At 32.4% G+C, this 27,340-nt stretch overlaps 1 protein-coding gene across 1 annotated transcript in view; it reads left to right on the plus strand.

Moving 5' to 3' along the window:
* Nucleotides 1-27,340, plus strand: part of CSMD1 (CUB and Sushi multiple domains 1) — a 2,669,009-nt gene that overhangs the window by 2,548,859 nt on the left and 92,810 nt on the right. The window contains 2 exon segments of the mRNA XM_074287957.1: nucleotides 24,975-25,148; nucleotides 26,659-26,832. Of these exon segments, the coding sequence (XP_074144058.1) occupies nucleotides 24,975-25,148; nucleotides 26,659-26,832 (348 nt within the window).

Genomic DNA, 27,340 nt, shown 5'->3' on the forward strand with positions numbered 1-27,340 from the left:
TTTTATTTCTGTTGGTTTCGTTTGTGCAAATCTTTTTAATTTATGGTACCAAAATTGTCCATTTTGTCTTTTATAATGTTCTCTAGTTCTTTGGTTATAAATTCCTCCCTTCTCCAAAAATCCAATAAGTAAATTGTCCCTTGCTTGCCTAATTTGCTTATGATATAAAACCTTTATATCTGAATCATATACCTATGTTGACCTTTTTTTTTTTGGTATGGGGTATGATATGTAGGTTTGTGTTCAGACTATCTTTCTGGAGGACCTTCATACCAGCCTGAATCCTAGGTTTTAGAAAAGGAGTGAAGAGGCAGGACTCATGTAGATGGTCTAACATGAAGTCTGTGTATTCCAAATTCTCTCTGCCTTACATACCTAATATCCTTATGTAAGTATAGTAACACTGTGCATGTGGACCACATAAACAACTTGCTATTGTATGTAGATGGCTCTTTACCACTGGCATCAATCTGCTTTAGCTGCAACACAGATTGTCACCTCCCCTTGACTTCTTAGGAAGGCAGAGAGCCCTCTTAGGGGAGATGGGGAGCCAAACCAGACATTGTCAGGAGATTCCTTCTGAGCTGAAAGGTCTTATACCTCACCCAGAGTTTGCCCACTATCTGAAGCCCTCTATAGGTCTGTACCAAGTTTCTGACATATTATTTTCCAATTTTTGGGAGTTCACCATATATTAGATTACTATAAGCCTTGACTATTGTGCCATGATCTATAATCTATTTCACTGACACCACTCTATTTTGAGAAGTCCAAACTAACTCCCTGGAGGCCTTAAAATCAGCAGGAGTCAGGATAAGTAAAAGTCCTTGGTCTTTAGAGGGAGAAGTGAAGTGGATAGACAAAACTGCCCCATGCTCTCCACCAACCTCCCTTCTCCTTGTCCTCCTCCAAAGTGATTCTAGTTCCTCTCACTCCACCCTCTAATCCCTCCTAGGATTATCTGTATATACCAAAAGGTGGAGCCAGCAGGGAATAGTGAGAGGGGCCATTTTTCCAAGCATATGCTGATAAAGTTATTGTCTAATAGGTAATTAGCCTTAAGTGCTTGGTTGTCTGATTCAAGCATACCTTTAAAGAGTTGCAGGCCTTTACACTATTTCTTAGTTACTACCAAATGATTTTGATGACTGCTGCTTTATAATATAGTTTTAGGCTTGTTATTGTTAAGCCACCAACCTTTGTATTTTTTCATTAATTTCCTTGATATTCTTTATCTTTTGTTGTTCCACATGAATTTTGTTATATTTTTTTCTAGTTTTATATGATATTTTTTATAGTTTGGGATGACATTGAACAAGTAGACCAATTTAGGCAGTTTGTAATTTTAATTATATTAGCTTAGCCACCCTTGAGCAATTGATATTTTTCCCACTTGTTTAGGTCTGACTTTATTTGTGTGAGAAGTGTTTTGTAATTATGTTCATGTAGTTCTTAGGTTTATTTTGGCAGGTAGACCCCCAGGTATTTCAGTTTGTTGATAGTAATTTTAAAGTGAAATTCTTTTTCTATTTCTGATGAGCTGAAGAGCTGATGATATGTTTTATTTATGGGTTTATTTTTTATCTTGCAAATTTGCGAAGCTGTGAACTGTTTCCAGAAGGTTTTAGAAAGATTTATTAAGATTTTCTAAGTATATCATCATATTGCAAAGAATGATACTTTTATTTCCTCATTGCCTATTTTAATTCTTTTAATTTCTTTTTTCTTTTCTTATCGCTAAAGCCAACATATCTAACACAATGTTGAATAATAGGGTTGATAATGGAGTTTCCTTGTTTCACTCCTGATCCTATTGGGAATGCATCCAGTTTCCCTCCATTACTAACAATGCCTGCTATTGGTTTTAGATAGATGCTACTTACTTATTCTAAGGAAAGCTTCCTTTATCCCTTTGTTTTCTTGTATTTTTAATAGGAATAGGTACCATATGTTGTCAAAATTTTCTTCTGCATCTATTGAAATCATAATAGGGTTTCTGTTTTGTTTTTTTTTATTGTCATGGTCAATTATGGTAATAAATTTCCTGATATTTAACAATCTCTGTAGTCCTGGTATAAATCCCACTTGGTCATAGTATATTATCATGTTGATAAATTTCTGTAATCCATTTGCTACTATTTTATTTAAATTTTATTGCATTTTTATTTAATTGGTTTTCATTAGCATTCATTAGGGAGATTGGTCTTTAATTTTCTTTCTCTGTTTTGGCTCTTCCTGGTTTAGATGTCAGTACCATGTTTGTGCCATAGAAGAAAATTGGCAAGATTCCCTCTTTATTATTTTTCCAAATAGTTTACATAGTATTTGAATTAATTGTTTTTTTAAATGTTTTATAGAATTCATTTGTACATCTGTCTGTTAATCAGTTAATCTGGACAACTTATATTTTTGTAAATATTCATCAATTTTGGTTACATTTTCAGATTTGCTGCAATTTGGGCAAAATAGTTCCTAATTATTGCTTTAATTTCTTTTTCTTTGGTGGTAACTTTTTAAATTTTGATGCTGATTTGATTCTTTTCTTTCCTTTTTAAAATCAAATAAACAAAAGATTTATCTATTTTTTTTTAATAAAATCAACTCTTAGTTTTATTTATTAGTTCAATAGTTTTCTTAGTTTAAATTTTATTAATCTCTTATTTGAGTTTCAGAATTTTAATTTAATATTTAATTCAGGGTTTCTAATTTGTTGTTTTTCTAGCTTTTTTATTGCCTGCACAATTCATTGACCTCTTCTTTCTCTATTTTATTCATGTAGCTATTTAGAGATATAAAATTTCCCCTAAGGACTTCTTTGATTGCATCCCATAGGTTTTGGCATGTTGCCTCATTGTCATTTTTATGTATGAAATTATGGATTGTTTTTTTGATTTGTTGTTTGATCTATTCATTCTTTAGAGTTAGCTTTTTAAATTTCCCAGTGTTTTTTTAGTCTATCTTTCCATGGCTTTTATTAAATATAATTTTATTGTATTGTTGTCTGAAAAAGAAGTGTTTACTATTTCTACCTTCCTATACTTGATTGTATGGATTTTATGCTATATTACATGGTCACTATTTTTGTAAATGCTGAGAAAAAGATGTATTTCTTTCTGTCCCTTTTCAGTTTTCTCTAAAAATTTATCATATTCTGTTTTTGTAGTATACTATTAAACTCCCTAGTTTCTTTCTTGTTTATTTTGTGGTTAGATTTGTGTAATTCTTAAAGGGGAAGTTTGAGGTCCCCCACTAGCATAGTTTTGCTTTCTATTTCTTCCTGTAACTGGCTTAAAGAACTTCCTTGCTCTACCACTTGATGCATACACATTTAGTTATTGTTACTACTTCATTTTTTATAGTACCCTTTATCAGTACATAATTTCCTTCCTTATATCTTATTTAGATCTATTTTTACTTTTGCTTTATCTGAAATAAGTATTGTTACTCCTTTTTTTTTTATTTCAGCTGAAGCATAATAAATTCTGTTCTAGCCTTTTATGTTTACTCTGTATGTGTCTGTGTCAAATATGTTTCTTTTAAACAGCATATTGTTGGATTTTGTTTTTTAATCTACTCTGCTATTTGCTTCTGTTTTATGGGAGAGTTCATCCCATTTACATTAACAGTTATGATTACCAGGTCTTTGATTCCCTTTATGCTAATTTCTCCCCTGCATATACTTTTGTTCTCTTTTTCCACCCAGTTCTTAGTAATGTTTTTTTTTTCTTTTGACCCACCATACCCGTTACCTTCTATCATGTCCCCCCTTCCCATTTTTTCCCCTAGTGTTTCTCTCCTCTCTTCTATCTAATGCTTACCTTTTCGTTCCTCTTTCTAGTCCTACTTCTTTGTAGGGTTAGATAAATACCCAATTGAATGATTAAGTTATGTCTCATTACAGGCTAAACTGATGAAGTCAAGCTTTAGACAGTGTTCCTCTCCTTCCCTTTTTTCTCTCCAATATAATAGGTCTTTTGTGCCTCTTGATGTGATCTAATTTGTCCCATTTCCTTTCCTTTTCTTCCACTACAGAGATTTTCCCATTCCTTAATGTCTTTTTCTTTGACATCCCACCTGAGCCCATTCACAACCACACCTTCTGTCTATGTGATGTCCCCCTATGTCTGTGTCAGTGACAGGTGCAGTTCTAAAGAGTTACAGATATAATTTTCCCATCTAGGGATGCAAACAATTTAACCCTTAAATAACACATTTTTTTTCCTATTTACCTTTCTGTGCTTCTCTTGATTCTTATGTTTGAAGATTAAATTTTCTGTTTAGTTCTGATTTTTTCAATAGAAATGATTGAAATTCTCTTACATCATTGAAGATCCATTAAGCTCAGTCTTTCTGGGTTGTTAATTCTTGGTTGTAACCCCAGGTCCTTTTCCTTCTGCAATATGATATTCCAGGATCTCTGATCTTTTATTGTTGAAGCTGCCAAGTCCTAAGTTATCCCGACTGTTGCTCCTTGATATTTGAATTGGCAGTTTATGGTCATTTTTTTCCCCTTGAGATTGTAGTTATGGAGTTTTGCAATAATTTTTGGGGGTTTTCCTTGTGGGATCTCTTTCAGAGGTGATCAATGGATTCTTTCAATGACTATTTCCCCCTCTGTTTGTAGATTATTGGGGCAGTTTTCTTTGGTGATTTCTTGAAGAATGGTATCCAGTTTCTTTTTTTTTTGGTCATGGCCCTCAGGTAGATCCATAATTTTTAAATTATCTCTCCTGGATCTATTTTCCAGGCCGGCTATTTTTCCAATGAGATATTTCACATTTTATTCCTCCTTTTCCTTCTTTTTAATTTGCTTGACTGATTCTTGCTGTCTCATAAAGTCATTAGCTTCCATTTGCCCTGTTCTACTTTTTAATATGTGATTTTCTTCAGTTATCTTTTGTATCTTTTTTCCCATTTCTTTTATTCTGTTGTTTAAGTAGTTGTTTTCTTTAGTGGATTCTATTTTTTTTTTTTTTTTTTTTGCATTTGACCAATTGTATTTTTTAAGAAGTTGTCTTCATTTTCCAAGCTGTTGACTCTCTCTTGCATATCTCTCATTTTTTTCCTTCTACTTCCCTAATTTGAATTTTAACATCTTTTATAAGTAATTCCAACAAGCCTCTTTGTAGAACAATTCATATCTTTTTGAGAATGAAGAGCAACCACCAATAACAACATTTAGGTAAATATTTTTTCACATAACTTCTGAATCCAGTATCATAAGTAAAAAATATGGAGAAAATATGAAAAAATTACTACATATTAATTTGTCTGAAAAAGATTCTAGAGTTTACTAATTTATTAGTTTATTTTAAATTCACATTATGCCATGCCAGGCAAGTAACATAATACAAATGCTATCTAGAATAAGAACCATTTATAATTCTCTTGTATATTACTATATTGGACCACATTGGATCATTGTCTTCAATTTTTCACTTCATCTTTTGACATGTATATTGATTATTCGAATATATTCAAAGGAATGCAGCTGGGATGGTGGGTCTTATGATTGTGCCATAGGAGAATCATAGTTTTGAATGTTCAATTTGAAGAACAGAAAACAGAGAGGACATACTTTCAAATCCTATCATATGGAAAGAGATTATGAGTGTTCTAATTTTATACCAGAGTAGCAGGTTGAAATAATGGGTAGACATTATAAATTAGAAAGATTCAGATTTAGGTTTATTATAAGGAAAATTTGGCAAATTTTTCCACTTCACCCCACTGCCTTGAAGATTTTATTAGCAGTGTTAAATATAAGAGAACTTAAACACTGGTTTGAATATAGTAGCTTTAATCAATACAAGTCTTATATTTGCATTATCTGGTTATGTGGGATTCTTGTTTTGCCCTAAAGAAAAGGCTTTACTGTTTATGACAACTGCTGTCAAGAAGATGGTAGAGGTATGGGCCTAACTCATCCCTTCATGCAGGCTGATTTTTACTTTAAAAATATTACAAAACTTCTTTGAATGGTTTAGAAAACTACAATCTCAAGCTACTGACAAATTTTGGTTGCCTGAATATAAAACAGCTATGAAGATCTGAAACTCTTTAAAACTTGGCTGGTAGAAAACCATAGCTGACACAAAGGGAACTTTTTTTCAGTTGAATCAACTGTCCTCAATGCATGTACTTTTTGAATATTCTTCTGAGTTGTAGTTAACTAAATCTACTTTTGCTAACTATTGAATGACTTGTGACTATCTCTTTTTGTTCCAATAGTACAGAAGATTGTCTTGAATTAATCTTGGCCCAGAACACTGTCCATATACTAGCTAATGTCATCGTAAACTTCAAATAATATGAAAATATCAATTCAGTAAAATGATAATAAATATATACAACAGCATATTCCAAAATAAGCTAATTTATTTTTATGCATTAACACAGCTATATGAATCAATATTTGGATTCCTATGCAGGAATTACTATACTTCCTATGCATAATCTGTAAGGACACATAGACATACTACATGTGTGTGAAGAAACATGTCCAAAAGTCTTATAGTAATGAAAGACTAAGCTAGGATTCAATCTCATGTTTTCTGACTCCAAATTCAGGATTTATTTATTATTGATTTGATGACTGTTTATTCTAATGATGCTTTAATTTCTGGGCTACCATTTTTTTTTTGTTATTCCTTTGATAGAAGGAAGACTATAGTCATGAACCTTACTTAAAAGATAGAATCATTTGGCTTTTGTTTTGACAACTTTTGACAACTAACATCAGCTCTATAGCTGCTGACTGCTACAAGGCAGCAAAATTCTATTATGGCATTGTTAAAGAAATTAAGTTTTTAAACATTAGTCTTTCCCTGAAATATTCTTAACTTTGTCATTAAAAGAAAAATGTGAGTTGCACACTCTATCAGTTTAATATATATGATCCACATGTGCAAAAATGTTTGTAGCAGCTCTTTTTTGTGGTAGCAAAGAATTGGAAAATGAGTAGATGTCCATTCATGGGGGAATGGCTGAACAAGTTGTGATATATGAAGATAATGGAATATTATTTTTCTATGAAAAAATGATGAATAAGCTGATTTTAGAAAGGCCTAGAAAGATTTACATAAACTGATGCTGAGCAAAACAAGCAGAACCAGGAACACATGGTACACAATAACAGCAAGAATGTGCAATGATCAACTATGAAAGGCTTGGTTCTTGTCAGTGCTTCAATGATCCAAAGCAATCCCAAAAGACTTTGGACAGAAAATGCCCTCTGCATTCCGGAAAAAGAACTAAGGAGACTGAACACAAATCAGCACATGCTGTGTTCACTTTGTTTTAATTTCTACCATGTTTTTTTTTTTTCCTTTTGCTCTGATTTTTCTCTTACAACATGAATCATAAAGCAATGAATATTAAAATAAATAAAATTTTAAAAATTAATACATATGTTACAAGTACAGGTATGTGATTATAGTTGTGTTAAACACCAGTTGTGTTTAAACCACCAAACCACCAAACCACCAAATCTTTTAATGATTTGCTTTATGCAAGCAGGAGACTAAGGAACCTGAAGTTTAGTACACAGTAGAATTTTTAAATTGTCTATGAATTTTAATGTTTCAGATAACCCTGTCTCAACCTAAGGATCATATTATTCCTTAAAAAGTGACACTCCATTTCAATTTTCATGCTAGCCCATTATGTTACAACCTATATTCCCAGCGATAAATACAGAACATTATACAAGAAAAAAGAACCAACTATTGCTTTATAGATTTTTAAAAAACACAATTCTACTGAGATACGTAAACAAATATTCTGAGTGCAAAGTGGTTACAATGAAAATGTGACTTAAGCCTGGCAGCTTCCCACTTCTAAGAAAAAAATATCATAAAATAATGGTATGAATTACCTTAGACTTATTTCTGTTCTTTCACTTGTGTGAAACTGGGCAAATAATTTACCTATCTGGGATTCAATTTTCTCATTTGAAAACTCAGCCCTTTGAACCAGATGATTAACTCCCCCTCTTCCTTTGTTTTTTGTTTTTGTTTTTGTTTTTCTGACCAATGCTAGATCATTCTTCTGTTCTCCCACACTCATAACCTTGGTATTATTTTTGATTTTTCACTCTTACTCATTTCACTATATGACATCTAAGTAGCTTATTAGAGCACCAGGAAGTTAGGAAGTACTGACTCAAGAAGAGTTGAACTCAGATTTGAACTGAGACATTAATGTGTGATTCTGGGCAAGTCAGTTAAACTTGTTTGCCCCATTTTATTAATCCGTAAAATGATCAAGAAAAGGAAATGTCATATCACTTCAATTATTTTTGCAAAGAAAACCCCAGATGGTTTCACAAAGAGTCACTTACAACAAGGAAATGACTAATTCACAGAAAAAGTTTCACTTAACTAATCATTTACCAAATCTTGAGCATTCTACCTTTTTAAACTCTCTATTCATTCAACTACCACTGATTCAGACCCTTGTTACCTTATCCAGATTATTGTAGCAGCTTTCTAATTAGTCTCCTTTCTTGAAGACTTTCACTATTCTAATCCACCCATTGCTGCTAAAGTAATTTACTTTAATCTAAAATATGACCATGTGATTCCTGAATTTAGGTTAATTCAGTAATGTCCTATTTCCTTTTTCCATGTCACTTCTCTGTTCTTTTGTACTTACATGCCTGGAATGTACTTCTTTACCTTCTCCTCAAAAAGTCTTCTTTCTTTAAGACATAGCATAAGAACTGTCTTTTGTGTGAAATCTGTAGATCCATCTTCCCCCATTACTAGAGTCCTCCTTCCTCAACATCCTTTTTTGTAGGTTTTTATTCATGTATTTACATATTTATTTATGCATTTTTATGTATACATATATATATACAGGGTCCTAATAGTTTTAGAGTGGTTTTCCATTTGAATGATCTAATGCCTAAAAACTACATGAGTGTTAGGGTACTATAAGTTGGAATTTGAATTTTCATTCTTTTCATTTATATCCCCAAGCCATGATATATATAGAGCCTAAAATAAAGAAGTCAGTTGATAAATATTTGTTGTTTAACTCATCAATGATCACTCTATGACATCAAATTCATTTAGTCCTGTATCATTTTTGCTATTGTACATATTGATGAACTAAATCCTGCATCTTTTTGTTAGATATGTTTTATGAGTCATCATTATCATAGTATATAGATCTGACACTTTGTTGACATCATTTTGTTTCTTCCATACAGAGAAAATTATCCCAAGGGAGAACTTCTAATCATCAGTTCATTGAACATTCATTTGAAGATTCCTAAGAAAAAACATAAATTAGAACATAAGCAATTTATCAAACTTTTATTGAACCCTTCCTATGCACCAAGCCTTATTCAAAGCACTGTGGATGAAGAATGATAAAAAAAATTGCTCATCTCAATGGCCTCATATTTTTAAACTTTATTTATTTTTGAAACATATTTATTCTTATTTTTAAAGCTTTGTACTTTGAAAACATATGCAAAGAAAATTTTTGAACATTGAACCTTGCATAGCCTTATATTTCAGATTTTCCCTTCTTTTCCCTCATCCCCTCCCCTAGATGGCAAGCAATTCAATATATGTTATACATGTTAAAATATATATTAAATCTAATGTATGTATACATATTTATACAGTTATCTTGCTGCACAAGAAAAATCAGATATAGAAAGAAAAAGAAAAACCTGAGAAGGAAAACAAAATGCAACAAATAACAACAGCAAGTGTGAAAATGCTATGTTGTGTTACACACTTACTTCCCACAGGCCTCTCTCTGGGTGTAAATGGCTCTTTTCATCACTGAACAATTGGTTTTAATCTCATTATTGAAGAGAGCCATATCTACCAGAATTGATCATCATATAATCTTCTTGTTGCTGTGTATAATGCTCTCCTGGTTCTGCTCACTTTACTTAGCATCAGTTTATGTAAGTCTCTCCAAGCCTCTCTGAAATCATCCTGTTGTTTTTTTCTTACAAAACAATAATATTCCAGAGCATTCATATGTCATAACTTATTCAGCCATTCTCCAAATGGGCATCTACTTAGTTTCCAGTTTCTAGCCACTATAAAAATGGCTGCCACAAACATTTTTGCACACATGGGTCCATTTCCCTCCTTTGAGATCTCTTTGGGATATAAGCCCAACAGAAACACTATTGGGTGAAAGGGATACATAGTTTGATAACTCTTTGAGCATAGTTCCAAACTGCTCTCCAGAATGGCTGAATCTGTTCACAATTCCACCAGCAATGTATTATTAGTGTCCCAATTTTCCCATATCCTCTCTAACATTCATCATTATCTTTTCCTATCATCTTAGCCAATCTGAGAGGTATATAGTGTGTATATTAGTTGTCTTAATTTGCATTTCTCTATCAGTGGTGATTTAAAGCACCTTTTAATATGATTAGAAATGGTATTAATTTCTTCATCTGAAAATTGTTCTTATCCTTTGACTATTTATCAATTGGAGAATTATTATGGGGCAGAACTCTGAACTTGAAATAAGGATTCTTACAAGATATTAAGTCAGTGGAATTGACTTAATAGTTCTCTAGTTCAGTACATGTACTTAGTCCTTAATAGTTCCACAAGTTTATCACCTAAATTTATCACATAGTTTCACACCTGTAATAATGGAGTATATAACAGCCAGCACAGGCTGAGACAGATTCATTCATCCCATTACACACCACCTTGGTGCAGGCTCTCCTCCCACACTTCTCCACTGAAATGAAGACTCTAGAAGGCCTTTTAGAAAGCTAGCTGAAGCCCCAGGCAAGGAAATGAGATTTTGAAAGAGATAATACAGGATTGTGGAGATTACTGAACTGAAACAATGGCTGCTCCCAGAGACCCCAAGAAAACCAAACCAGCAAACATTACAGAGAATGGCTTAAATTCTTGTACATTTGAGTCAATTTTCTATATAGTTTAGAAATGAGGGATGACCTCATATTTTAAAGGCAAAAAAAAATTTACAAAATATATGCAGTCACATAATTTGAAAGTGCAAAGCATGAGCAACTAGAAAACCAGAAAACACCCATTCTAGAAGGTATGTTTTGAGCTGAGTTTTAAAAGAAGCCAAAGAAACTGAGGCAGAGGTGAAAATGGAGAGCAAGTAGGCCAGGGCTAAGGGTCCAAGTGACTAGTATTAAAGACAAGGGAGGAAAGAGCCAGATTATGAAGAGATCAAATATCAAAGAGAAAGCTATGAGACATGAATAATATGAAAACAATTCTTGAGTGTTTATTTGGGGCAAGAATCATGGGAAGGGTTAGAGAAAGGTAAGAAAGCTCTCCCTGGGAAATTATGAAGGGTAAACCATGGACTAACATAATCAACATATACCAACCAGGCATTGGATGTATATATACAAATTTAATTAGATTCAACAATTGTTTATTAAATATGGTCTGTGATGTTTTTCCTCAATTATCTTTAATGAGGTAAATATGACCAAGATCTTGAGTACAAGAAACTTATAGTATAATAGAAACTAAAAGATTAAATTTCTCCTCAATTTTTTAGGAAAAGTCCAGAGAATCCTCTGTTTAGAAAATAGGATTAGTTATATATTGGCTTCATTGCTATAGGTGAATCTCTTAATTTCTTTCTTAGTTTTCTAATTAGTCAGTTTGGGATAATGATATTGATACTGCCTATTTCATATGAATAATATAAAAATGCTTCAGAAGACTTAAACAAGGTTGTGTTTACTTATCAATCAATTAACAAACATTTATTAAGCAACTCCTTTTGCTGAGTGCTGTGTTAAGTACAGGAGAGACATTGAAGGAAATATATATTGAATACTTTGAAGGAAATAATCTCTTTTTTATGTAATTTACATCCTAATAGTGAGACAAAATACATATGTATGTATATTTGGAATAAATATAAAGAGAATAAATAGAAAATAAATATCCAAGCATTTAAATACAACATATTTTTGGGCAGGAGCGGGGCTGTGAATAGGTGGGTAGATCAAGAAAAATTCATCAAAGGTAGTTCATGTTTGTGTTTTAAAGAAGAGGGATTATGTGAAAGAAGTAAGGGAGGTTTATAATAATCTTTGTAAAAGCTATGAAACTAGAGGTAGAGTATAGTCTGTGAGGAGGAAGAATCAGAGTCAAAGTTAATAAGCATATATTTTGTCAACTGTGTGCCAGGCACTGGGATACGAAGAGAAATCTAAGACATTCCCTTTTCTCAAGCTCATAATCTAATGGGGGAAAGACAGCATACAAAAAGAAGCTGAAAGGAGGGAAGGGCAATGGAGGTGATGAAATCCCGCAGCCATAGTGCAAAATGATTTGAGGAGATGAGAGTTTTTAGAGTTGATTTAATCTTGCAGAAAAAAAATGAGTTTCTGAAGATGATGAAGTTCAGGAAAGTTGCCATTTGGAAAATGAACTGACTTCCTGAACACATTCCTTGAGTAGTGGAGTATCTGGAGACCACTCTGAAGCCTACATTTTACAATCAAGAGGGAGAGAGAGGACCCAAGGAAAAATGGGACTGAGTTGTAGAATTGATTTTATCTTTTAAAATGAAGAATTCCTGGAGATGATGAAGTCCAGAAAATGAACCAGATAGTGAGGAGTACAGTTTTGTTAATGCCAGAGTATGGGGAGGAAAAAAAAAAGTATATGCATGTACACATATATGTATGCATGCTTATATGTGTATATATATACATATATATGTGTGTGTATGTTTATTCTATATTTACACATACATACATATGTATGTATATGAGAGGAGTGTGTGTGTGTGTGTGTGTGTGAAAGAGGAGAGGGGGGGGTGTGGAGGGGAAGAGGAGGGAGAAGAGGAGAGGGAAAGGAAGGGAGAAGGAGAAGGGAGGAGAGGGAAAAGGAGGGGGAGGGGGAAAGGGAGGGGAAGAATAGATTGAGGCAAAATTATAAAGGACATTAAAAACTAAAAAGAAGAAACAGGGAACCCTGAACGTTCCTGAAGTGGTAAAATTTGTGCTGTTTAGAAAAATCACTTTCTTGGTTAGTAGTGTGAGGATGAATTGTAGTGTAGAAAGAGGTAAAGGAGACTAAATAGAAGTCTATTGTGATAGTCCTGTCCAGAATTGGGGAGGACTTTAACTAATGTTGAACTTATATGAATAAAGAGGTGAACTGAATAAAAGACACATTTTTGGAAATAAAATGGAGAGATTTGACAATTGAGTATGTAAGGAGAAAAAAAAGTTTAAGAATCAAAAATAACACTGAAGTTACAAATCTGGGATATTGGAATAATGGTAGTGCTTTTGACAGAAAGAAGGAAGTTTAGAAGAGTAGCAGATAATCAGTATTTCTTGAATAGGGAGGGATCACTGTCCCCTGTGGAACTAAGAGAAAATTTTGTGGAAGAAGAGTGTGAATTTGTTTTGGGGGGAAGGAATAGACTTGAGGAGGTATTGAGTCCATTCCTGTTATGGATAAAGACATGAGCAAGCTATAGAGATCAGAGAAAAAAGAAGATAATAGAGGATAGTAAGTAGTCCAGTTTAATATAAACATAGAGTACATGAAAAGATCAGTGAGATAAGGCTGGGAAGATTTATTGAAATAGGATTGTAGAGGTCATTAAGTACTAGGACAATATTTTATATTTTATGTCTTATTTTATTGATAGGAAGAAATAGCTAATATAATCATGCTATAGCACAAAACATTTAAACAAATGAATATAACTATTATATAAACTCTCTGGATTAAGGATCAAAGACATAGGTTTCATCAATATTTATAAGTTTTGCAACCTTGAAGTCATTTTGTCCAAATTTGAGGTTTCTTAGCTTTAAGGTGAATAATAATAACCCCCTTGTCTATTTCACAGGATTGTTGGGATGATCAAATGAAATTACATAAGTGTTATTGAAAGAATACATTTCAATGCAGATATAAGAAATGCTATGCAAAACATTCCATCAACAAGCATTTATTAAGAGCTTACCCTGTGACATGAAATGTACTTGAGTGGGTTATTCTAAAACACTACATTCTATTAACTAGAACATTCTACTTGTAGTTCTTTGAACAAAGCATTCCATCTCCTATCTCTGTATCTTTGCAGTGGCTGGTCCCTATGCCAGGAGTGTTCTGTCCTTTCCTGTCTCTTTGTTTCCTCAACTTTTTTTTTTTTAACTCAGCTCCTCAGGCTGATTTTAGAAAGGTCTGGAAAGACTTACATGAAGTGATGCTGGGTGAAGGGAGCAGAATGAGGAGAACATTACATAGTAACAGCACAATTATGTGATGATCAACAGTGATAGGTTTGACTCTTTTCAGCAATGCCATGATCCAATACAAATTCAATTAGATGGAACATGCCATCCACATCCAGAGAGAGAACTATGGAGAATGAATGTAGGTTAATGAATAGTATTTTCACATTTTTTTTTGGTTCTTCTTTCTCATTTTTTTCATATTTAATTTTTATTTTACAACATGACAAATATGGAAATATGTTTGAAAGAATTATACATATGTAACCTATGTCAGATTATGTACTGCCTTTCCATTTCTCTTAAAATTGTAAATTCTTGGCCTAGAGATCAGGTGGGCTAGTTGTATTCAAAAATTTTAACAGTTGTGATGTGAAAAAGGATTAAACTTAGTACCTACTTCATAGTTGTTTTTTTTTAAACCAGATTTATAACATATATAAAGCAACTTGCAAACATTAGTGTAATATAAATATCAACCTTCCAGGTGTAAGCACTTTGTAACTGGACTATTATAATAGCATGATGCTTGTTTTGTTTGCCACAAGTCTCTCCCCACACCAGTCCATTCTCTGCTCAAATGTCAATATGAACGCAGGTCTGACCATGTCATTTCTTTTCTTTCTTTCTTTCTTTCTTTCTTTCTTTCTTTCTTTCTTTCTTTCTTTCTTTCTTTCTTTCTTTCTTTCTTTCTTTCTTTCTTTCTTTCTTTCTTTCTTTCTTTCTTTCTTTCTTTCTTTCTTTCTTTCTTTCTTTCTTTCTTTCTTTCTTTCTTTTCTTTCTTTCTTTCTTTCTTTCTTTCTTTCTTTCTTTCTTTCTTTCTTTTTTTCTTTTTTTTACGTTGACTTGTTTTCTTTCTTTCTTTCTTTCTTTTAAATTAATTTTATAATTATAACTTTTTTTTTCACAGTACATATGCATAAGTAATTTTTATAACATTATCCCTTGCACTCACATCTATTCCATATTTTCCCTCCTTCCCTCCACCCCCTCCCCTAGATGACAGGCAGTCCCATACATGTTAAATGTGTTATAGTATATCTAAGATACAATATATGTGTGCAGAACCGAATTTCTTGTTGCACAGGAAGAATTGGATTCAGAAGGTAAAACTAACCTGGGAAGAAAAACAAAAGTGCAAACAGTTTACACTCATTTCCCAGTGTTCCTTCTCTGGGTGTAGCTGAGTCTGTCCATCAATTGGATCTGAATTAGATCTTCTCTTTGTTGAAGAGTTCCATTTCCATCAGAATACATCCTCATACAGTATCGTTGTTGAAGTGCATAATGATCTTCTAGTTCTGCTCATTTCAAACAGCATCGGTTCATGTAAATCTCTCCAAGCCTCTCTGTATTCATTCTACTGGACCATGTCATTTCTTTACAGAGTAAATTTCAGTAGTTCCCTGTCACTTTCACTATCAAATATAAAATCATCTATTTTGAATTCAGTGCTTTCAAAAACCTGACCAATTCCTACTATTCTGATCTTCTTACATAATACTACTTCCCTTCTCTTTGTAACCATTTTGATTCAGTAACATTGGCCTCTTGAATGAATCTTGAAAAAGACACCCCATCTCCTGATTCTGAATATTTTAAATAGATGTCTACAATTTCTTTTATGTCTCAAATAAAATCTCACCTTTTTATATGAAACTTTTCCTCCTTCCTTTTAATACCTTAATCTTTCCTCTGTGGATTATTTCCTATATATATATATATATATACATACATATATATATATATATATATATATATATATATATATATTTGTGTGTGTGTGTGTGTGTGTGTGTACACATTTATGTATATGATATGTATGTGAAGGGAAAGATAGAGAGAGAGACAGAGAGACAGAGAGAGTCAGACCAATGGAAAGACAGAGACAGAGAAAGACAGAAACAGAGAGAGAGAGAGAGAGAGAGAGAGAGGGGGGGGGGGGGAGGGGAGAGTATTTGTTTGTGCATAGTTATTTGTATGTTGTTCTTCCATTAACTTCTTTAGAACAGGGATTATCTTTTGCCTTTTTTTTGTATCTTCAATTCTTAGCAGAGTAAGCAATAAATGTTTACTGACTTCTACTTTTCCTCCTCTTTTTCCTTTTCCTTTTCCTTTCTTTATTTTTCTTCCTCTGCTTTATCTTGAAAGACATAAAAGTAACCAATGAATGAAAATTATAGAAAAGCAATTTTTAGGTCAACATAAGGAAAAAAAAATACTTCTTAAACATGACAAGTAGAATGAATTGACTCTATGGAAAGTGAGACCATCAATCATTACATGGGCAAGTAATAAATAATGGATGGTTACCATTCAGAAATGTCAGAAAGAACATTCCTGAATGTTCAGGTACAAGGTGATTTAGATGACCTTTGAAGTTACTTCTAATTTTAAGATTCCATAATTCTAAATTTTAATAAGGAGTTAGTATTTCTTAGTTGTGTTTTCTTTCATCTGGCTGGATGATATAGTACATATCATAAGGATAACTATGTGGTCTAGTCAAGAATTTAAAAGAACTACTTTTGCTTAAGATATTACAGTCTGTCCAAGATAGAAATTTATTTTTTTAAAATAACATTAAATAATAGTACTCTATTGCTCAGAAATACCTACTTTCATTATGGAGACTGTTGAGTGGAGACTTAACAGTGTTAACTGTAAAATTGCTATTGGGCTCTAGAAAACTGGAAATAATACAATGGCTAATTCCAACTTGAACTGCAGAGATATTCAGCAATTCCTTTGACAATTAAAAGATGTATTTTATGAAAAAGTATGACAATCTCCTTAAAGAATTTTGTATGTAAATTGGTTATATTGGACAAGTGCATTAATTTACTATTTTAATGCCTTGTTTCGTATTTTTTGGCTTGTTGGCTAAGCAGTGCTATCAGGTCCAGATTAATAGAAGCCTATTAAATCCATTAACTTAAATGATCTGAGAGTAAAGCAGGCCACATACAGTTATTTCCTATTCTGACATTCTTTCTTTATACAGAAATAGCACAATTCTCTATTGGCACTTTTTATGCAGTACAAGTCCCTTGATTCTTTATCTATTGCATATTTTTATCTTTAGAACTGTTTGTATAAAGCCTTTAATGGGCTTTGTTTGAACTTAAGCAAATTAGATTTAAGTACCCTGGGATATGGGGTCATTGAGTAGTGTTCATCATAGATTTAGACCCATTTTATTTGAATTAACTTGGTATTTTTGTTTTGAAATTTAGAGAGGTTTTGTTTTTTTCCTCACTTTTTTACAGTTAACAATTCTGCTTTCCTTTTTATTTCTTCTCATTCTTAATGGGATTTGCACTAATTGAATATTTGCTAACTCATGAAAAATCATTAAATAAAACATGTGGATTGACTTATTCACTATAACATAGTGAAACAAAGAAAACACAGATTTGAAGTTAAATCTCTATTCACCTTAAAGTGGATAAAATTTCCTTTCTGCAAAAGAATATAAATTTCATGCATAAATCATATATGGATTGGCATCATATCAGATCATTTGAATATAAGTTCCTTAAGGTGAGAGCCTATTTATTGAATTTTGTTTATCCTCATTTCTCCAATGTCTTAAACTCAGTATGTGCTTAATAACCATTTTAAATTAAATTTTTTAAATGTGTGCTAGTCTCTTACATAGAGAATTTAACATTTTTTCAGATTAATAGTGTATAGTATACATGTAAAAAAAGTTTGTTAAGCATCATGTATCTATTTTTTAAAAAATATAGTTCAATGTTTATAGTGCAAAGGATACAAGTAACACAAAATTATTCACTTTATTATGTACTTGTATAATTTAATGGAACCATGATCTCACTGATGTTGACATCCATTCCATCAGTGCAAACCATTTACAACTCACATGTGACATATTATTTTGCCAATTCTTTTCCATTCCCTTCTACAAACCTTCCATAGAGGATATATTTAATATATTTGATATCTCCCTCAGTATACATACTAAGCACTTATATTGTCCATCTGTTATCCCTTGCTCTTACTGCCTGACTGATCTACTTCTTTTTTCCCAGTCATACTCAGATTGTTTACAGTGCTTCTCTTATGTAAATCCTCCTTAGTAATGTACAGCAGCCAGCTTAAATTTACCATATGGCTCTCCATTATCTTTTGGGTGACCTGAAATTCCAAATATCTTAAGAATGTGATGTTCCATGGTTCTCAAACATAATAGCATAACCAGACTATCTTTGTGAATACTAACAAGATGGGATTTTGTTTCTAGGAATGTCTTGAAAACATTGAGATGGATTTTAATAATTGTATTTTATTCCCAATTATATGTTGAAACAATCTTTGACATTTGTTTATTTTTAAGTTTTGCATTCCAAATTATATTCTTACCTCTCCCTCCTCACCCATCTTCCTGAGATTTAATCTGATATAGGTTATACATGTGTAATCATGTAAAACATTTTCATATTATTCATTTGTACAATAAAACTAAAAAAAAAAAGAAAGACAAAAGAAAAGAAAGTGAAAAATAGTATTTTTCAGTCTGCATTCAGACAATATTTTTTTTGGAGATGGATACCTTTTTTTCATTATGAATTCCTTTGGGATTGTCTTAGATCATCATATTGTTGAGAATAGTCATTCACAATTCTTCATCATGTAATATTGTTGTTACTGTATACAACATTCTTTGGGTCCTCCTCACTTAACTTTGTATCAATTCATGCAAGTCTTTACAGATTTTTTTTGAAAGCATCTTGCTTATCATTAAGAAATGATTATAGCACAATAATATTACATCTCATCTATATACTACAATTTGCTCAACTATTCCTTAGTTGTTGGACATCCCTTCAATTTCCAATTCTTAGCTACCATAAAAAAGAGCTGCTATGAATGTTTTTATACAAGTAGATCATCCCCAGACCTTTTTTTATCTCTTTGTGATATAGACCTAGTAGTGGGTGCTGGATTAAAGAGTATGTACAGTATTATATACTTTTGGGAATAGTTCAAAATTGCTCTTCAGTGGTTGGATCAGTTAACAACTCTATCAGCAATGTGTTAGTGTCCTTGTTTTTCCATATTCTTTCCATTTATCATTTTTCTTTTTTTGTCACATTAGTCAATTTGATAGATGTGAAGTAGTATCTTAGAGTTGTTTTAATTTGCATTTCCTTAATCAATTTTAATCTAGAGGATTCTTTTCATATTATTATAGATAGCTTTGATTTATTTGTCTAAAAATTGCCTTTTCATATTCTTTGACTATCAATTGGGGAATGACTTTTCTAAATTTGACTCAGTTTTCTAGATATTTGAGATGCTTGCTATAATTTTTTCAACTTTCCTTATAATCTTTGTTGCATTGGTTTTGTTTGTGCAAAAACCTTTAAATTTTATATAATAAAAATGATCAGTTTTATATTTTGTAATGCTCTCTGTTGTTTTGTCTTAAATCCTTCCCTTTTCTGTAGATCTAACAAGTGAATTATTTCATGCTATCCTCATTTGCTTATGGTATCACCCTTTATATGTAAAGAATGTACCCTTTTTAGTCTTATCTTGAAATACAGTGTGATATGTTAGTCTATAACTAATTTCTGCCATAACTTTTCAAAATTGTATAAGGAATTGAATAAATATTTGGAGAGGAAGAAATAGAAATATTGCACATAAAACTCAAAGATTAAAACTTTTGGGATAAAACTTATTGGGACAAAAACTGCTGGGAAAACTGAAGGGTCTTATACCTCATCCAGAGTTCCCCCAGTATCTGTGGAACTCTACATGAAAAAGAGAAAAAAAAAGAGTAAGAAAAAAAGAAGGAAGAGAGAAAGGAAAAAGGAAAGGGAGGGAGAGGGAAGACAAGATACAGAGACAGAGAGTCCTATGAGATAAAACCTGTGAATTATGTTTGGAATTACTTATTGATCCATTTTCCAAAAAGGTAGTAAATAAAAAGGAGAAAGAGAGGTATGTCTTTAAACTTCACTCATTACTTCCTATCATATGACCATCCCTGGCCTCCAGTAATAATAAAACAACTTTTATTTTCAGTCTATATTATATAAGACGCTTGAAATTTAAAGAAAAAAAATCAAAGAATGTAGATAAATACACAGGTTGATATGAAATATTTTCACGTAGAACATAAAAAAAATAACTTAGAGAATCAAGAAACCTTTTATAAGGGAAGTAGCTTTATAAGTTCTATTTTGAAGAAAGGCAGAAATTTTATGATTTAGAGGTGGAGAGGAAGCTCCATGTCCTCTAGAGAAGAAGATATGAAGTAAAGAGGTTGTGTGTTATTGCAGTGGAATATCTGGTAGGCTACCTTGCCTGTAGGAGAAAATAAGACAAAGAAAGGAATATACAATGATAAAAAGAGAATAAATGAGAGCTAGATTACCAAAGGTTTTAAATTCTAGTATGAGAATTTTTTATTTTATATTAAAACTAATTAGAGGCCACTGAAGATCTTTGGGGGTGGGGAGAAAACATGCTTTCTGCATAAGGCCTCTTCTAATTTTGAGGATCAGTGGGAAAGGTTTTTTTGTTTTGTTTTGTTTTGTTTTGTTTTGTTTTTAATGATATGAATGACTTCAAAACAAGACTAATATGAGTTCAGAAATCTGATAGTGAATCATGCCTTGTGGCTCTTGGCAGAAAGGTACTAGACTCATTACCTATATCTGAAATGAGGCATACATTTTTAGAAGTGGCTCAAGGTAATTTATTTTATTTAACTATACAAAATTATCACAATGGAGGGTTTTTGGAGGTATGGAATCCATGGGAAGTTGCAATGATGTAAGAAAAAATTTAAAAGCATCAAAAACCCTTATATGTATGAGTTTGACTAAGTCTTTTCAATACTTAAATTCCAACACTGTGATTCTTTGAAAAAATTAAATTTGAAAAATAAACTTTCCTTTTACAAGGGATATTAGTTTCTAATTGAGAAAAGCCTGCCCTCATAATTAATGTGACACAGTGGAATCTAGTTTCCTGAGGCCCCATATTAGAGCTAAGTGGAAGTAGACAATTTATTATGCTTTTCTATCTCCTTCATTCAAAAAAACAACTAAAAGACATTCAATAATAAGATATAAGTAAGATATTACTGAGGATAATTAAGTTGGAAGGCTCTTATTACTGAGGGAGAATACAAATATTTTTAAAAATCCAAATATTACTCTTCAGTCCCTAAAATTTATTTTCAGAACAGGATACATAAATCATATTCATGGAATCTAAGAATTTGTGAAAGGGTTATCTATAGTAGTTCAAATCTTTTATAACTGGAATAGAAGAAAAAATGGGAAAAATCCCATCAAAATGGTGCAAAGACATATGGGGCTCAGAAGAATGATAAAAAGCATTTATTTAAATGGACCGTGTGTGTGTGTGTGTGTGTGTGTGTGTGTGTGTGTGTGTGTGTGTGTGCCTGCACGTGGCACACATGCAGGGGACTAGAAGGCTGCTTAATAAAGAAAACATTTGATTTGGGCATCATGGTGAAAGTCCAGTAAGTCAAACTCTGCTAAAGTATATAGTCTACTTAAGAGCAAAATGGGATGTAAGCTTGGATGGATAGATTAGGCCCCGAACATGGTGGGCATATAATGTCTGACTGAAGAATATAGCTCCAAATTTGCTAGTTAATGAAGCATAAATAATTGAGTAGCTATAAGCAGAGTTTTTATGATGAGAGCTGTGCGTCTGGAAGATTAATCTGTTAGTGGTGCATTGGCTAGATTGCAACTTTGGTGGAAAGCTAAAATTAATAGAAGAGAGTTATTCTGCAATGGAAATGGAAAGAATTGGATGGATGGAAAAAACTTGTGAAGAGATAATTAGAATTAGAGATATGGGGAATCTGACTTAGAACTTTAAAGAATGGATAAGTATTACAGATAAGAAAGCAGATAAATATTTTCTACATAGAAATTGAGAGTTCAGGAATTATATCTTCAGTCTAGAGATTAAAGGGGTTAGGAAGTGGAACACAACGTATTCAGTCTGTGACAATTTGAGTTTAAGCTTCTAATGAGACATTCAGGAGATAAATTGTCTTTTACAGATCAAATGAGTTTTCCTTATAGGGTTGAGGAATAATTTAACTCTGTTTTAAATATACTTACTTGAGATAAGAAAATAATTGCCATCTATACTCATATGAAAAAATGCTCTAAATCATTATTGACTAGGAAATGAAAATTAAAACAACTCTGAAGTACCACCTTACACCTTTCAGATTGGATAAGATCACAGGAAAAGATAATGATGAATGTTGAAAGAGATATGGAAAAACTGAACACTATATGCATTGTTGGTGGAATTGTGAAATGATCTTTTAGGTTCTTACTAAGTGCTAATGAGATAATGAGATATTAGGTTCTTACTAAGTGCTAAGTCGGTACTTAACAATTCTCTAGTTCTGGCCTTTACTGGGAGTTTTACTTCTGTGAACTCCTGGGGAGGAGCTTACATGCTTAGGAGGAGCAAGTTCATTGGTTGAAGCAATTTTTCCCAGAAGCCCTTGCGTTATCCCACGCCCATTCTTTGGGAGAATAAAAGAGGGCAGCACTTGAGAGATGGAGAGTCTCTTGTCTGGGCCAGACTTGAGGTGGCTCTCTGGAGGAAGAAGTCACTACTCTGGACCAGAGTTGGCGGCAACTGTCTGGAGACAAGGGCTCTCGACAGGAAGAAGAATCTGTCTGAGAGATTTGAGTTGACACAGCAGATCTCCTCCCAGAGAGCAATTGGCAGTCTCTGGAGACAACAGAACATTACATATTGGCACCCAACGTAGGGCAAGGACTTTTGCTTATCCTGACAAGGACTTATTCTGAGCCCTTCAGAGGAGCTAGCCCAGACTTTCACATTTAAGGACTTATTCTGAGCCCTTCAGAGTAGCTAGACTGGACCTTCGCAATGATCCAACCATTCTGGAGAGTAATTTAGAACTATATCTAAAGGACTATAAACTATGCATACCCTTTGAACCAGCAATGCAGTTACTGATTTTGTGTCAAAAAAAAAAATCATAAAGAAGGGAAAAAGACCCACATGTGCAAAAATGTTTGCAGCAGCTTTTTGTGTGGTATCAAAGAATTGGAAAATGAGTAGATACCCATAAATTGGGGAATGGTATATGAATGTAACAGAATTACATTGTTCTATTAAAAAAAAAAGATGAACAAACTGATTTTAGAAAGGTTTATAAAGATTTACATAAACTGATGCTGAGCGAAACAAGCAGAACCAGGAATACATTTTTTGTGCACAGTAACAGCAATATTTAGAATAAACAGCTTGAAAAAAATTTGATTCTTCTCAATACTTAAGTAATCCAAGGCAATACCCCCCCCCAAAAAAAAACCCTTTGGATAGAAAATACCATCTGCATTCAGAAAGAGAATTATGGAGATTGAATATAAATCATCAAATTCTTTGTTCACTTTTTTTTCTCCTATGGCTTTTCATTTTTATGCTGATTTTTCTCTCCCAACATGATTCATGAAGAATTGTGTATTAAAAATTAATAAATTAGTAAAAAGGAGAAATAATTGTATTTTCTAACAATTAGAGTTGTCCCAAAGCATAATGAGGTATGTCAGGTAGAAATGGTTCCCTTTCAATGGATATCTTTATTCAAAGTCTTGATGACTTAGTATGTTTGACAGAGTTCTTAAGTAGAGAAGTGTAACAATGGATGGAGTACTAGACTTTGAATAAGTGGAGCAGGATATATAGTTCATCTCTGCCTTGAGCTGTATCATTTTCTCTCTGTGTGTCTCAGTTTCTTTTTATTTGCAATAATAAAGTCAAGAATAGTTAACAGAGTTGTTGCCATGCACAAATGAAATTATGTGTGTACCTTAAAAGCTCCTTACAAATAACAATTGGGTTTAAGTTTTAATATATGCCCTCTAAAGTATCTTCCAACTATGATCTTATAAAACACAATTGAAAACTTTACCTACCTAAAGTTAAAATTATGAGATGATTCCACTGGATTAACAGAGTTAAGAAAATCCTGAAAGTTACCAATGGAAAACAAATCAGTGTTTTTCACAAAATTTGATCCTTACTTACCTGTTTCTAATAGATACAGGCAATTATTTAATACTATCAGGGTCTTAATCATTAATTTTTTTAGTTTGACTTGAAATTCTACATAGTATATAAATTAACTATTTCCCCCCTCATGTATTTAATGAAGTAAAGAACTACCTAATTTTGAGCAGTAAACAAATTAATTGAGATTGTGTGATCCATTTCTATAAAGAAACTTTGACCTCTCCCTCCCTCCTTCTTTCCCCCTCTCTCTCATCCTGAATATATTTGCAACATTCAATTCATCAGCATACATTTATTTAATACTTCCTGGATTCCAGACAATGTGATTCTTCCTAAAGTCAAAATGAAACAGCATCTATACTTAAGAAGTTTACTTTTTTAAGAAATGCAAAATTGATAGGTAGAGAGAGGTACAGGAGAGAAATAAATTGACTACCAATTTATTACCTTTCCAAATGTTATGCATGAAGAGACATTAAGCTTTTTGCCTATGGTACCTGCACAGCATTATTCCTGAATGTGGCACATAACCTTATCATAGAATAAAACAAATGATGAATTAATTACTTTAATGGGAGGCAAAATCAAATGGTACTGCTATTTTCTTTATTAATTACTTTAATTTATCTCCTTATAGCTGGACACTGTGGTTCTCCAGATCCAATTGTAAATGGTCATATTAGTGGAGATGGCTTTAGTTATCGTGACACTGTGGTCTATCAATGTAATCCTGGATTTAGGCTTGTTGGAACATCTGTCAGGATATGCCTACAAGATCACAAATGGTCAGGACAGACTCCTGTTTGTGTCCGTAAGTAAAATATTACTCAATTCACATTGGGAAAAAATGTATTTACCAACTTTGCTCTTTTTATGTACTCACAATATGTGACATACATGAGCATATGTGTGAATGGAAAATGATGTGACTCTCCATGGAGGATTTGTGCAAATACAAAGTTAAAATCTCAAAGAATGAAAATGCCCAGAGACTATGGTCCTGCATAGGTGGAAGGAGCTACTCATAAAGATGCCATCATAGATTCCTAGGTCAATGAAGTGCTCATAGTGCAATAGTGCTTTACCTTGGAAACAGAATAATCCTGAATGTCATCTAGTGAAGAAAAAGAAGAAAATTTATTGTTTATTTCATTTTCACAGGACTTAATTTAGAATAAGTCAGATAGATACTTGATTGCAAAATTCTCATTTTAGTCTCTGGTACATTATCTTTTATAGATTTCCTAATATGTTGATTTACTTTTCACTTCTCCTATATTTTTGGACTTTATTTTTGTGTCCTGAGTCTCATCAAGGCAATAGAGAGACTTAAATAAAATAGACTACTTATTTTTAATAATTATTTCAATAATTATCTTTTAACCTATAACAGTATTCAAATAAATATTGTCTTTCATTGATAGATTGTTTTATATTACCTTCTTAAAGTGAAAATAGATTTCATGCACTTTCCAATACATTTTAAAAAATGAGTCCCAGTAAAGAGACACAGAGAGATGCATACAGAGAGATACACATACATAGAATATAAGTAGTACATAAAGTCATGGATTTAATAAGATCAGAGTCTAAGACTTGAGAAAGAAAGAATATCTTTTAAGAGAAATAAGAATAAAAACAGTGGTTAAATTTAACTGACTGTATAATATGACTATTGAGAAGTCCAGTGATCTAAACTTTAAAGTCTTTTATTGTTTTTTTTTCTTTTTTAGAAAACATCTTTTTTATATCATTCATATTGACAATTCTCTACATTTCTCAATGTCCCAAGATAGAAATGATCAAGAATATTATACTATTAAAGGAGATAATATTTTTACAATGAATCCTATAATGCTTAATATTGGATAAGAATTATTTTATGTATTGAGGATTCAAAGTACCAATATACTTTTCATCCATATAATAAGTTGAAAATGACATATCTCCAGTATAAATGAGCTTCTGTTATGGAATAAACCAAAATTAGTGATAGTATCTATGAGTAAATATCTAAAACATCACAATTATGGAAGGATTTTAAAGGGCCTTATTTGTATAATCTATTCAGATTGAAGTGAAAACGTTTTTGTTACATTTTGGCTATTTAACCATGAGCAAAAAATGAGCGATTAATGGTGCACATATTTTACATGGTAGCAGTTTGTCTAGAGTCATAATGCTAATAAGTATCTGAGATAAAATTTGAATTCAGGTTTTCCTGATTCAAAGTATAATCATCTGTCCAGTATACCATGCTGTCTATCTGATTGAATCATTTCAATGAGTTGACATTTAATATATCATGTGCTAATCCACAGCAATCACATGTGGACATCCTGGCAACCCTGCTCATGGATTGACAAATGGCAGTGAATTCAACTTAAATGATGTGGTAAACTTCACCTGTGGCACAGGTTATCTCCTGCAAGGTGCAGCAAGAGCCCAATGTCGAAGCAATGGCCAATGGAGTAGCTCTTTACCAATTTGTAGAGGTAGGAAATAATCTATGGAAAGAACCATTTTGCTTTTGAAGTATATTAGTGCTGATGTAAATTATGGTTTCAGTCTATCTCTTTATACAATAAAAGGTCAAGATCTCACTAAAATACATAAGACTACTTTTAACATCTATAATTGTTGACAAGGGATCAGATCTAGATCTGTAACCTTATTGGAATGGGAAACTCTGATGCAAAAGATTCTTCTTCCAATTCATATCAGTCTCTTCTCTGTCTAAGGGAGGTGCTCAGAGGAGTGATGTCAGAGTCAAAGATAAATAGAGGACAATATAAGGCTATATATTGACTTATAAAACTGCATATTATTTTTCTATCTTATTTTTGTCTGTTTTGTTAAATATTTCCCAATTAGATTTTAATCTGTTTTAGACTAGAGCCTGTAGTCATTAATTTGACACTTCTCACTTAGAATACTAAAGAGCTAAGTGATTTATCTGGAATTGCATTTCAATATGTACCAGAAAAACCAATTCAAACCCTG

The sequence above is a fragment of the Sminthopsis crassicaudata genome, chromosome 2 (genome assembly GCF_048593235.1).
Source record: "Sminthopsis crassicaudata isolate SCR6 chromosome 2, ASM4859323v1, whole genome shotgun sequence".
NCBI lineage: Eukaryota > Metazoa > Chordata > Mammalia > Dasyuromorphia > Dasyuridae > Sminthopsis > Sminthopsis crassicaudata.